General features: G+C 46.2%; 1 protein-coding gene across 1 annotated transcript; it reads left to right on the top strand.

The window, feature by feature from the left end:
- Positions 1-1,234: 1,234 nt before the first annotated feature.
- On the top strand, positions 1,235-7,605 carry LOC129048877 (uncharacterized). The gene is made up of 3 exons (XM_054525500.1): positions 1,235-1,306; positions 4,587-5,156; positions 5,553-7,605. Exons 1-3 carry the CDS (start codon positions 1,235-1,237, stop codon positions 5,724-5,726), a joined length of 816 nt encoding a protein of 271 aa, XP_054381475.1. The 3' UTR covers positions 5,727-7,605.
- Positions 7,606-12,634: the final 5,029 nt, after the last annotated feature.

Raw genomic sequence — 12,634 nt, 5'->3', positions numbered from 1 at the left:
TGTGAGTGTGTATGTGTGTGTGTGTGTGTTTCTTTTTTGCTTTTATTGGAGTTGATTATATATGTTTAAAGTCCAAACTGGAATGTCTAGGGTCAGGGAACATTTGCTCTTCAATTTTGAATTTAGCTTCAGGCCCCACTTAACCAACTAGTCACTTAATTTGTATGTTTATGTTACCTACCTGTAAAAATTCGAGTTTGAGGCCCCTGTCCTTCAGGTAACAGGGAACTAATGGATATTTCTGGAATGATGGAAATGGTATTTCATGATTATCAGGGTTGCCATATAAAATACAGAATGCACAGTTAAATTTGAATTTCAGATAAACAACAAATAATTTTTAATATAAGTATGTCCCATACAATAAAAATTATTCATTTTTAAAATTCAAATGTAACAATGTAACTGAGTATCTTGGCTTTTTGTTTTTGCTTTTTGCTAAATCTGGTAATCCGGCTCATGTGGCATATATAAAATTAATGGGAGGAAAGAGAAATGAGATTAAATGAGGAGGTTGTACAATAGTCTCAGAAAGACATGGATAATCCACCCCTTTAACAGGATGGATGGCTGCATTGGAGGTGAGAGACATTCACAAAAAAGAATGAGCACAGCATGCAGCTTGGTTAGAGATGGGGAACAAAAGAAGAGAAGTAACCCCAGGGTTACAGAAACATAATTCACACTACAGCTCTGCCATTTAATTACGCAAGATACTCCCAGCCTTGGTTTCCCCGTTACTACTTCTAATGTGTCATAAGGAGTAATGAAAATGCCTTATAAATGCTGCACAAATGTCGGTTGTTGTAATAAATGCCCCAGCCCCATTCTTTTCAACATACACTATTACTAAAGCCATGTCTCTTCCATGCTGTCCTTGTCTAATTATTTTGAACACAAAGGTAGAATGTCCCTTTGTTCCATTTCCCTATTGGCCCATGCAGCTCGAACTTGTACAATTCCCTGTTCTCCACGTGGGCACTCGCAAACACTCAGAGCTTCCTGTCCTTGGCAAATTCACCGACCTTTCCTCTGTTTTTTTCAGCAAGCCATTGGTAAAAATGTGTATTAGGACAGAGGTGGAGACACAATAAGCCAGAAGCTCTGACACTCGAGGTGGCCATCAGTCCATGCATAAACACCCTCTGGATCCTGTTTAATGCACTATACCTGGACTTTGTTTATCTGTGCCCAAACATCAGACAGAGACTCCCTGTGCAGATAACATGAGGCGATGGGCCCCGATACTGACTACCCCTGCTACTTTCTAGCTCAGTGTCTTGGGGCACATGGTGTAGCTTTTCCTGTAAGATAATTTGTTATTTACTGTCCTTTTATTTCAATTGCTTTTTCCTTTCTTCAGTGTCAATTTTATGACTAATGCTTACACTAAAAGTGTCTAAACCTTTTGTTTCTGGATTACAAATGATGGAGGCATAAAATGCTCCCTCTGGCCTGGCTTTCTTCAAGTCACCTTGCCCCTGCCCTCAGGGAGCTCAGCTTCCCATCTGTCTCCAGAACTTCTGCCAGAATGCTTCACCTTTCCTTGGCCTCTGTTGCCACCTGCAGGAGCATTTGGAGGAGGGTTCCAGGACCCTAGATGCCAGAGAGGGAAGCAATAGGCATGTGAAATCTTGAGTTTCACCAGATAAAATCTCCTCACCTCTCTTGAGCTCACACTCCAATATTTATGTATTTATTTATGTTTATTTATTTGAGGCAGAGTCTCACTATGCTGGCCAGACTGGCTTCAAACTCTTGAGCTCAAGCCCTCACTGCCACCCACCCGCTCTGCCCCCACCTTAGCTTCCTGAGTAGCTGGGATTATAGGCACACATAATCATACCCAGCAAAGCTCCAGTATTTAATCAGTTGACTGACTTTAGGCAAATCACTCCTTTTAGCCTATTTCCTCATCTCTAGAAGAGTATTTGATATCCATAAATTTGCTTTGATAGTGATTGTAAATGGATCATTCATTTATGTATTCATGAAGCAAACAGCATGTTGGATAAAAAGACATGAAAACATAAGAACCTTTCTGAGAGAAAAGTCACAATATTACAGGGGCATCAGTCAAACCCACAGGAAATTGTCAGTTTGTTTTGATAGACCTATAAACAAAGTGTCACATGATCTAAGTCATGCCTCTTGCCTGGTGCAAACAGGGAAAGCTTCACAACAGAGGTGACATATTAATTGGACTTGGAAAACCACATAGGAGTTCACCAGGGTTTGGAAGAACACACAGGAGTTCATAAGGCAGAGAGGAAGGGAAAGGACTTTCCAGAAAGGGGGAGCAATAAGCCAAAATGTTTTGACCTGCAGATAGATCCCAAGGAGTGACTGAACTCTTGTATCCTGCAGCAAGCAGGCTTGGTAGGAGAGAAACGGAAGGAGAGAGGAATGTTGCCAATGTCAAGGGAAGGAGTGGTGAGGCTTGGCCCTGGCAGGAGTCTAGTAGGGGGATGAAGAAGAGGAGCTATGAGGCTGCGAAAAGAACATTGAATCAGGATGGGGAGGTCTGCTTCATGACCCAGACTCTTCCAGCCACTCACTATGGTACCTTGGCTAAGTTAACCACCCTCTCTATGCTTTGGTTTCCTCATGTGCAAGTGAAGATAATAATCCCCACCTCGCTGTGTTGTTGCCAGATAACACATGCAAAATCATTAACACAGTGCCTGCCGCAGATGTGCTCAAATAGGTCAGCCACTGGTGTTACTATTAGATATGCAGCTTCAGGGACTTATTTTGTCTCACCAATCCTACTTTCCTCGTCAATAACGTGAGAACGAGAGTGTTTGCCTTACATGTATCAGAAACTGTGAAGATACAATCAAGTAATACAAGCTGTACAGAATGAGATAATGAAGGCTACACTTTAAAAATATAGCAGGCGTCTACCAATCATAAGGCAGTTTCACTTTCGTTATGGCATTTAACTTTTTCTGACAACAACCTTATGAGGTAGGATTATAATGATGTTTATTTTACATGTGATGAAAGTTGGGTTCCTTCATTTAATAGATGCTCTTTGAGCAGGTTCTGTGAACAAGACAAGACCATGGGAATTGTAGTTGAGAAGAGGAAACAGACTGCAGGTACATGTTGGGGGAACTGGGGCTCAGGGCTTCGCCCTGCTCTGTCTCTACTCACTCTCTGATGATCTCTCCAAGGGACTGATGGGGCTTTCAGTCCCATGCCTGTATCATGGCAACCCATATTTCTATCTCCAGCCCAGCCCTCTCCAGACCTGCGTGTCTGCACAATCAATCTCTCCACTTGTTTTTCTAATGAACACCTCAAACCTAAAATACATAACATTAAGCTCTCTTATCCCTCTACCCCAACATCTTCCAATCTCAGCCAGCAGCATCTCTGTTTTTCCAGCTGCTTGGAGTCATCCCTGATTCCTGTCTTTTTCTCATACCCCCACAAACAATCAGACAGAAAATCTTATATATATGTAAATCTTCCCCCCGGTTGGAGTGCAATGGCGCAATCTCGGCTCACTGCAACCTCTGCCTCCTGGGTTCACGCTATTCTCTTGACTCAGCCTCCCAAGTAGGTGGGATTAAGGGTGCACACCACCACACCCAGCTAATGTTTTGTATTTTTATTGATTGATTGATTGAGACAGAGTCTCGCTCTGTCGCCCAGGCTGGAGTGCAGTGGCGCCATCTCGGCTCACTGTAAGCTCTGCCTCCCAGGTTCACACCATTCTCCTGCCTCAGCCTCCCGAGTAGCTGGGACTACAGGCACCTGCCACCACGCCCGGCTAATTTTTTTTTTTTTTTTTTTTTTTTTTGTATTTTTAGTAGAGACGAGGTTTCACCGTGTTAGCCAGGATGGTCTCGATCTCCTGACCTCTTGATCCGCCCGTCTCAGCCTCCCAAAGTGCTGGGATTACAGGCGTGAGCCACCGCGCCCGGCCTTTTATCCTACTTTCGAAAAACATACCCAGAGTCTGAGTGCTTCTCTTTACCTCCAGCGCCACTCCATGGCCCCAGCTCTCTTTCACCTGGTTCTCACCTGGATCGCGGCCTCCATTTTGCGCAGTGACCCCTACAGTCTATTCTCCAAACAGCAGCTGGCGTGGTCATTATGAGAAGCAATGTCCACCTGCTGCTCAAAAACCCACGAACGGCTCCCCATTTCTTTCCCATTAAAGCCAAAGTCTAAAACATTTACAAAGCCTTATATGATCAGTTCCTACCTGCTTTCCTTATGTTGGAGGCTGTGAAGCTCCTTATTATATAAACAGTTCTCAGGAGAAGGAATAAAAGGATAGCCACCTCCTCAGCAGAGCCAGTTTACACTCTGCTAAAGACAAGAGGAGCTGGGACCTTCTCCCCTAACCCTTACTGCATATGTGAGAGAAGCCAGACCCGCTGGATCGACTGGAAATGCCCAGTGCCTGAGACGGGGAGGAAAGAGAAGCCGTGGGGAGGAAAAGACTGTAAACCTAAAAGACATTGAAGTCCCACCTCACCAGTTAGGCAGGGAGGGGAAAGAGGCCTAGGGCGCTCAGGAACTTGGAATAAGGTTGCCCTCTGCGGGTGAAACTGTGAAATATCTCACAGTGGAGAAGGGCGGAGACTGTTCGCAGAGGGGCCGGGCGAAAACATCACCCTACTGGAAGTACGAACGCATTGCAGACTGGGGGCGCCCGAAGGCATCCCAGACGCGAGGGCAAAGGCCCAGGAGGGCTGTGGGGCTCTCGGAAGTATCCGATCACCTTGAGAGGAGTCCGCCGGATGTCCGAGCCTGATGTCACTGCAACTTCGATTCCTCCGACGCCCCTGCTCTTACTTCCCAGTCTTCCGGCAACTTCTCCGCTTCGGCCTCCCCTAGGCCTTGCCCCCAGAGAGGGGACGCACTCCACAGGTGGATTCACACGTGTGGGCCCTCGGCAGCACTTTCTCGTGCAAATTAACAAGTGGCCCTCAGTGTGGAAGCACGGCCCAGCTTTTCCCGGGGAGGTCACCAGGGTGAGGCCACTCAAGGTCTGCAGGCGCCCGGCGTTACCGGGATCCTCCCCGCGCGCTGGTCCAAGGAGGCCAGGAGAGGGCGAACCCGTCCCTGACCAGCGGCCCTTCCGGGGGTGGGCTCTGACCCCACCGAGCGGTCAGCGGGTCCAGGAGCTCCAAAGGGTAGGGCAGAATTGGGTAGATGAGGGTGTATTTTTCTGGGAGGAGTCTAAGGCGTCGCTGACTCTCAAAGGCCCGCATCCGGAAAAAGGGAAAGAGCCCCCTCCCGGGAGGAAGGACGAGAGGCTGGCCCGCGGGAAGGAGCCCTGGCTGTCCCTCCTGGCCTAGGTCTGCCTCTTTGATCTCACCCTCCCCGTGGCGGCGAGTGCCACCAAAGGCTGTGAGAGGCCAGCGGGTATCGGGAGAGAGCTGAGGGTCGGTGCCGGCGGGACCCCAGATTGGAGCCGCCGTCGTCGGACGGGCAGACCCTGCTGTAATCGCTCCCAGCCGGCCACGGTAGGCAGGTGGGGCCCGCCGCGAGTCCTAGTGAAAAACACCTCCCTCTTGATTCTCTCAAAGGAACCCGAGCCCTGGGAAGGGACACCAAGGCGCTCCCGAGACTCCGGAGACCGCCAACAGCCCCAAAAGAGAGTACTCGGCTATCCAGCGCCCTTATCCAAGCGGAGAATCTCTCTCCACCTCCGCCCTCCCGGGACTCAAAGTTGTTTGTGGAGCCGCCAGGTTTCCTTGTAGATGGGCACGATATGCACTGTGCGCGCGCGCGCGCACACACACACACACACACACGTATGTGTATTTTTCCAGTTGCCACTGCAGGATTGCCAGCCTTCGGAAATGAGCATCCGCTCCCTCTCCCGGGACTGGGCTTGGGGTTCACCGAGAGAAGAGGAAGAGAGCTTGCGTTTGCGCTGGGCCTGCTCGGTGCCAGGCCATTCTAGGCTTTTGTCTATCCTGGTTTCTGGTCTGTGCGTTGTGGGTAGCAGCATTGGCGTATTGCGCCGGAGGGAGCAGGCTGAGCGAGGCTCCAGAAGGTGCGCAATAGCCGGAGAGGAAGGGGCGATGCTGTCACCTAGCCTCCTCCCTGAGACTCCATCCAGCCCAGAAAAAGGAGCTGCTTCCTCCCCCATCTACCCCAGGAGAAAATAAACGGTCGCTGGCATTTTCCTGCGTCTTTTAATTTTGCCAAAACTGTTTTGGGTTGGCTATTGTGGGCCAGGATGGAGGCCTTCTCCTCCCAGGAGCAAACCTGTCCACGCCCAGGCCGGCAGTGGAGTCAGCCTTGCCCCAGCCTGCCCTCCCGGGAAACAATGCCCCTTTGTCGCTCGCCCTCCCAGTGCTGATCCAGCCCCTCCCCTTAGCTTAGGGCTCCCTCCCGTTAGAGCATTCCAATGATTGCCACAAGTCACACTTTTCTTTGAGGTCTCTCTGCCTGGGAAGAAAACAAAGCAGCCCTCCTAATCACACGGAGGGAGTGGAAATTTTCCTGCCCTCTGACTATGTGCCAGCCTTGGCTCCTCCCTGAAGCCCTGTCGAGAGGGCTTATTAGGTCACTTATGTTTTGTACCTCATATGAAGTCCCACAATCAGTAGATTATAGAGGGGGGCACAAACCCAACAATGACATAGAGAAATTACACATACATACATACATTCACACACACATACATACATACACACATACTACATACACACATACATACACACATACATATACACATACATACATACACACACATACTACATACACACATACATACATACATACATACACACATACATACATACACACACACACATACATACATACATATATATAGTCTTTCCACCACCCAGGATTGAAAATTAATGCTGTTTTTGGCATTGTCCCTTATCCACCCAAACCCTCCAAAAGGCTGGCTGGCATTTGCTTGGCTCTAGTTCTACCTGCCTCAGTAAATAACATCTTTCCACTCCATCCATCATCCACCTCCCTCTTTACCTGCCCCACCTCCTTGGTTGCTTGGTAGCACTAAGGGTCACAGTGAGACTGTTTTGGGGGACCCAGCCTCATATGGCCCCTGCCTCCTAGTTCAGTTCTGAGAGGACAGTGCCTGCCACTTGGGTGTGCCTCCAGGATGGTCCTCTTCTTTTAGACTTTGGCTCGTTAATCCTCCCTCGTTGCTTCCGCCAGAGTCTCAGTCCCACTGCCAGGACCCAGGCAGACTCTTCCCTCCCATCTGTTCTGCAGAAGGGCAGAACTTCAGGGGTGCTATGAATAATGGTATTTTCCCTTGATGAACTATTGGCAGCACCGATAGGGGTCCACACAGGCTAGAGCCAGTCCGGTTTGAGTGTGATCATTAAAGGCACAGGGCAGTGGATGCTGCTGGTGAGGTCACTAAGGGACCATACTCCAGGGACTTGGTTTCTCACGGTTTGGGTGCAGAGGGAAGGAACATGTGTTTTGGCAGCTTGCAGGGTGCTTTGGCAATATTTTTAAAATTATTGTCCCCTTTCCTGATAAATGTGCCCAATTCCAGTTCCCCCCTTCCCTCTTCCCTTCATTGTTTTTCTTCTGTTTACCATTTCATCCCACATCCATGGGATTTCAAGTGGTCCTTTGGCATCTCAATTTCCTCCTCCAAAAAGCTTGGGAGTATAGTAATCCATAGGGTGGTAATAAGAATTAAGTGACATAGCATGTATTTAATAAATTAGTCCCATCTCCTTACGTTTTCTCATTTTTTCCTCTTCCCCATTGACTTCGAATTCTCCCTATTTTTGCTTCTGCCTGTTCGCAGAGATTGGAGATGAGGCTGCATCAGGCAGAGACATAAGGGATGGGATCTGGGAAACGTATAGTTCCTTTATTTCATTCCACCCACTTTGGACTCTACCCTTTGAAGATGACTGTCATTATGAATAGCTGTTAATGTCTTGTTAGCTAACTGTCTCCCACCACTGACCTCTATGAGTGACTAGCTCCTGAATTATTTACTTTTTGGAACTCATCATTGGGTATATGGTCACACAATTTGGAATCCTAGAGTAAACAAATTCAATACTGTCAGTTGATTCAATTTGGGGCCATGTCTAAACTCAACGACATTAAAAATGTACCAGCCTGCTCTGAGGATTCATTCGGCAGATTATGTAGAGGGACTTGCAGCATTCATCTTAGCGCTTTGTCTGGGCTAAGAGACCTGGCTTCACCTTTGAAGATTGTATAGTAGCGTGGGCACTGAATATCCTAGTCTTTTGCAGGAAAGATTCTTCTTGTCGAGAGCCTGGACTGGCTTCCCTTACATGTCAGTGCTTTCTCCCCTTTGTGATGCTGCCTCCCTTTACAATTCAGTCTTAATCGGGCAACCGTTTACTATGTTGCTTTCTATGTTGAAAGGGGTGGAAATCAAAGTGCAGACTCTGTGTCCCCGGTAAGACAACTCTGAAGGGCTATCCCAGCTTCAGAGCTCTCGGGGGGCCTGCTGAATTACTGTTTGCATCACAGCCCACCTTCTCCTTTGCCCGATCCTGCGTTTTCTCCTTCTCCACGTGTTCCCTCTGAGCACTTTTTTCTTAACTTCCTGCCTGCTACTCTCATCTCAGAGACTGATTCCTGGGGAGCCCAACCTGCAACATGGAGCTCAGTGAAAAGCACATGGAATGTGGACTGAGATGTGACTGTGTTCAAACCCTGGCTCTGTCGCTAAGTGATTATGTGGTTTGGGGCAAGGCATTTAATCCCTCTAAAGTTCACTTTGATCTGGGGGAAAAAGATAACTGTGAGGATTAAGTGAGTTTATATATAGTGTATGTGTGCCTGGACCACTGAAGCAGTGCAGCAGATGTTAGCTCCTCCTTCAGTAATATTTATTGAACATGGCATCCCAAGTGTTACTAGAATTTATATTTCTACTTTATACATTTTACTAGAATTTATATTTTCATATCCTTGATACTAATACTGCATTTTTGAAAGGGGTGACTCCTTCCTTATTAAAGTTTTAGAACACTATCCTAAGTGAAGTATAATGGTTACCAAATTAGATGGCATCTGGATCTGGTTGATCTTGAACAAGCAGTTTAATCATATAACTTAGCTAAGTCATTGTGAAATTTTCTCCTGTGTAGAAAGAGATATTAATAGTAACTACTGTGGCAGATGGCATTTTCCATAAATGCCTACAAAATACTTTCCATCTCAGCTGCTCTTCAGAAATGACCTTGCCATTCCTCCATCAACAGATGAAATCTAATTCCCCTTCCTTTGCATCTGGGCTGGCCTCAGGGACTTACTTGGGCATTGAAATGTGGCAAAAGTGATGTTCCGGGACTTCCAAGGCTAGGTCATACAAGCTAAATCATTCTGTGTGAGTCTTTTGGGATGTTCCCTCTTCCAACCCAGCCACCATACTGTGAGAAGCCTGAACACTTGGAAAAGCCATGTGTAGGTGCTCTGGCTAACAGTCCCAGCCAACAGCAAGCATCAGCTGCCCACCGAGTGAGCTCTCCTGACATCCAGCACCTTTGGGCCTTCTGAAGACTGCAGCACCAGCCCACATCTGGGACCCCAAAAAGAATGCGAATAAACTGAGCCAAGTTAGTACACAAACCAAGACAGATAATAATAAATGGTTGTTTTAAGCCATTAAGTTATGGAGTGGTTTGTTATGCAGCAATAGAAACCAAATCACTAGCTCCTAGGGTTATGTGAAATCAAGTAAGACAATGCATGCAAACTGATTACTAACGTGCTTGGTAAATGATTAATACAGTTGCAGAAAAAAGTAAGCTGATTATATGGGGAGATAAAACATGGGCACAAATAACTGCAAAACTAAGCAGGCATCATCTGAATCAATATTTAGTGGGCACCTATCCCATGCCAGGCTCTCTATATAATCATAGAATCCCCAAGTAGAACAGAATTTGGGAGCTATTCTAGTTCAACTTCCCACTTAGTGAGGACATTTCTTCTTGAATGCTTGTTTAATACAACTATTATTTATTAAGCCTCGCTCTGCACCAGAAAGTGTGGTAGATGGTAATGTCAGGAAGTGGGATAGAAAGATAACTAAGACACAGCCCAGGGCCAGAGGTAAACACATGAACAGTTTCTGCCCAGTGTCATATGTGCAGGGAGAGAGGATACGAAGAAGATGTATGCATTTCCCCTGCATGGAATGGGGTGAGTCATCTCACTATTGGCCAGCTCTGCTGATTCAGCTTCCTGGTGCTCTGGATCCTGCTGATATATTTTCTGTGCATCAACTTGTATTCTGAGTGGCAGTTCTCCAGCTCTTTGCCTTCTTGTTCCATATTCCTAAGTTGGCTTTTTACACATCCACTTACCCATCTTTGCTCAAAGCTGACCCATGTCAAGGAAGGAGGGGTTTGCCTGGCTCTTGAACACCAGCCTGTGGGCTCTTTAAGGCCAATGCCTGGATCTTGTTCATCATTGAGGCCCCAGCTCCTAGAGCCACCAAAACAAAACAAAACAAAAGAGAGAGAGAGAGAGAGAGAGAAGAAGAAGAAGAAAACAGCCACCAAACAAATGCATCTCTTTTTGTGTGGGTTCAGAAAAATGCCAGAGATTCATTTAATTCAAATTTATTTCACACAACTACATCAGGGAAAATTAGCAGTGTAAGCTGCTTTCTCAAGTTTCATGAGCAACAATAAGTTTTTAATAGGCTGAGGGTTTAATAGGCAAGTAAAATCAGCTAACAAACAAAAAAACACTGAAGAGTTCGAGTCCATTACAGCCAAGTAGTTGGCAGCTGCTACAGTTATTAGCTATCATAGTTTCCCACATGCAGCCATGTTTTATGGCTTCTTAAAATTGTTTTTAAAAATGTTTCACAAACCATGGGTTCCACACAAATATAAGGGTTAGAATTTCAATTTTAAAAAATAAACATAAGTTTGGCGTCACATCAGAGAAAGCTCTAGTTTTCTCCTTTTAAGAAACAGAGGAGGTAACTCACCAGAGCAGAGGAGTCATCTGAATTGGGCCCTTTATTCTCAGCCTAACCTGCTGAGGAGCATCATCTACAACTCACAAGGTACTGGGAGCGGGAGAATTTGCATGGATAGACAAAAGTTTGCTTCATTGCTCAGTTTCCCTTTAATCATTTCTCCTCCTTATTCTCCTCTTTCTTATTTGAAACTTATTCCTTGTTTGTATTAATGTTTCTCTGCAGGGCTGTAACTGTAGTTTATTACAAAACAGTAGAGTATAGGGCTCTTTCATTTAGCAGCTTAGTATAGTTTTTGTTGCAACAGTGTATTCATATCATGGGGTGGGGGGCAGAATCTATTTAATCAACTCTGGGGACAGTACAGGCCCCTATACAACATCACCAAAACTTCCCTATGGAGAAAAAGATGGGAAATTAGAAGAAAAAATAAAGCTTGAGGGGGAAAAGGGTAGAGCTTTTCATTTGGAAAAAGAGGAGGAATGGGGAGTTGAGAATCAGTGTGTACTCTTGGGTCACTGGGCGCAACCTAAGAGGCTGGGGTGATTCCAGAAGCTGCTGGACCCTTGGGACCTGGGGGCAAATTGCAATGGTTGGTGGGTGAACTTCTGGGCCTGGGTATGAAAATCAGCAATGAAAGGCAAACACTAGAAATTGGTAGGAGACCCCGGAAGTTGGTGGTGGATTCCTGGTGCCAGGATTAGAACCAGAGAGCTGCAGACACAACAGAGTAAGAGTAGCTCAGGGCTCTGAGGGTGTAGGACCACATGTGAGGGTGGCGGCAAAAATTTAGGGCAGTGATGGCCAAGGAGGAAAACTATTTCTCAGTAGGAGTAGAGCCTCTTCACGCCAGGAGGTCTGGTGGTGGTGCCATCCTCTTGAAGTGGAAGTGGAGAGAAACTGTTCCAGTGTGTTTGAAACTTGCCTGGTCAGCCTCTCTGCTCAACACCCTAAAGGTGATGGTCTTGTGAGACTCATTGCATGTCAGTGGTACTTTTGGCACATGTCCAGGAACTTTTAATACTGTCTCTAAGCAGAAATGAAGCAATGGCAGGGCATGATGCCCCTGTCAACCTCTAAACAGTCAATCCGGAAGAGGAGGAGGCTCTGCCATTTGCCTCCAAATTTCTCTGCTTAGTCATTTTATAGCCTAAAGAGATTCTTCTTCATCTCCATCTTGTCCGGCATTGGCTGGGATGTATTCCTTTTGGCTTATCTTTGACCAACTTTGTTTGCTTTTTTCCTTGAGTATGTGTTACGTAACTCACCTTGTTATAAACTTGCATTTTTTGAACCCAAGTTATTGCTCATAAAATGTGGGATCTTGTTGATGTCAGTGGTCTTTACAGCCAACTGCCAGAGATGCTGTCTGTGCTGCTGATTGCTGTCTAAGGAAGAGAACACTCCCCAGTTCTGGTCTTGCCTGTACCCCCTTATTAATGCTAGAAGTACAAATTACAGGGCTTTGCACTTTTTCTAATAAATATGGATATGTTCAGCTACAGAAAGAAAAGTAAAATAGAGAAAAACTCTAAGCAGAATAAACTCTAGATGTTCTCAGGGTACTGAAAAACCAGTGTTTCCTCTATATTAGAATAGCTGAGAAATTCAGGATGCCCCTAATTAGAATTTCCAGGCCCAAATTCTCCTAGAACCAAAGTTGGTGCCCAACAAGTTGCTGCT

This window comes from Pongo abelii, chromosome 9, assembly GCF_028885655.2.
Source record: "Pongo abelii isolate AG06213 chromosome 9, NHGRI_mPonAbe1-v2.0_pri, whole genome shotgun sequence".
NCBI lineage: Eukaryota > Metazoa > Chordata > Mammalia > Primates > Hominidae > Pongo > Pongo abelii.
Note: the sequence above shows the minus strand (reverse complement) of the source record. Positions and strands in the feature narration are given on the sequence as shown.

What these genes read in the sequence shown, in the direction of transcription:
- LOC129048877 (XM_054525500.1), top strand. Translation starts at nt 1,235, where the DNA reads ATGGGCCCCGATACTGACTACCCCTGCTACTTTCTAGCTCAGTGTCTT. An exon ending in CACATGGTGTAGCTTTTCCT is followed by an intron (nt 1,307 to 4,586) that starts GTAAGATAATTT and finishes AATATCTCACAG; the next exon opens with TGGAGAAGGGCGGAGACTGT. An exon ending in GGGTCCAGGAGCTCCAAAGG is followed by an intron (nt 5,157 to 5,552) that starts GTAGGGCAGAAT and finishes ATTCTCTCAAAG; the next exon opens with GAACCCGAGCCCTGGGAAGG.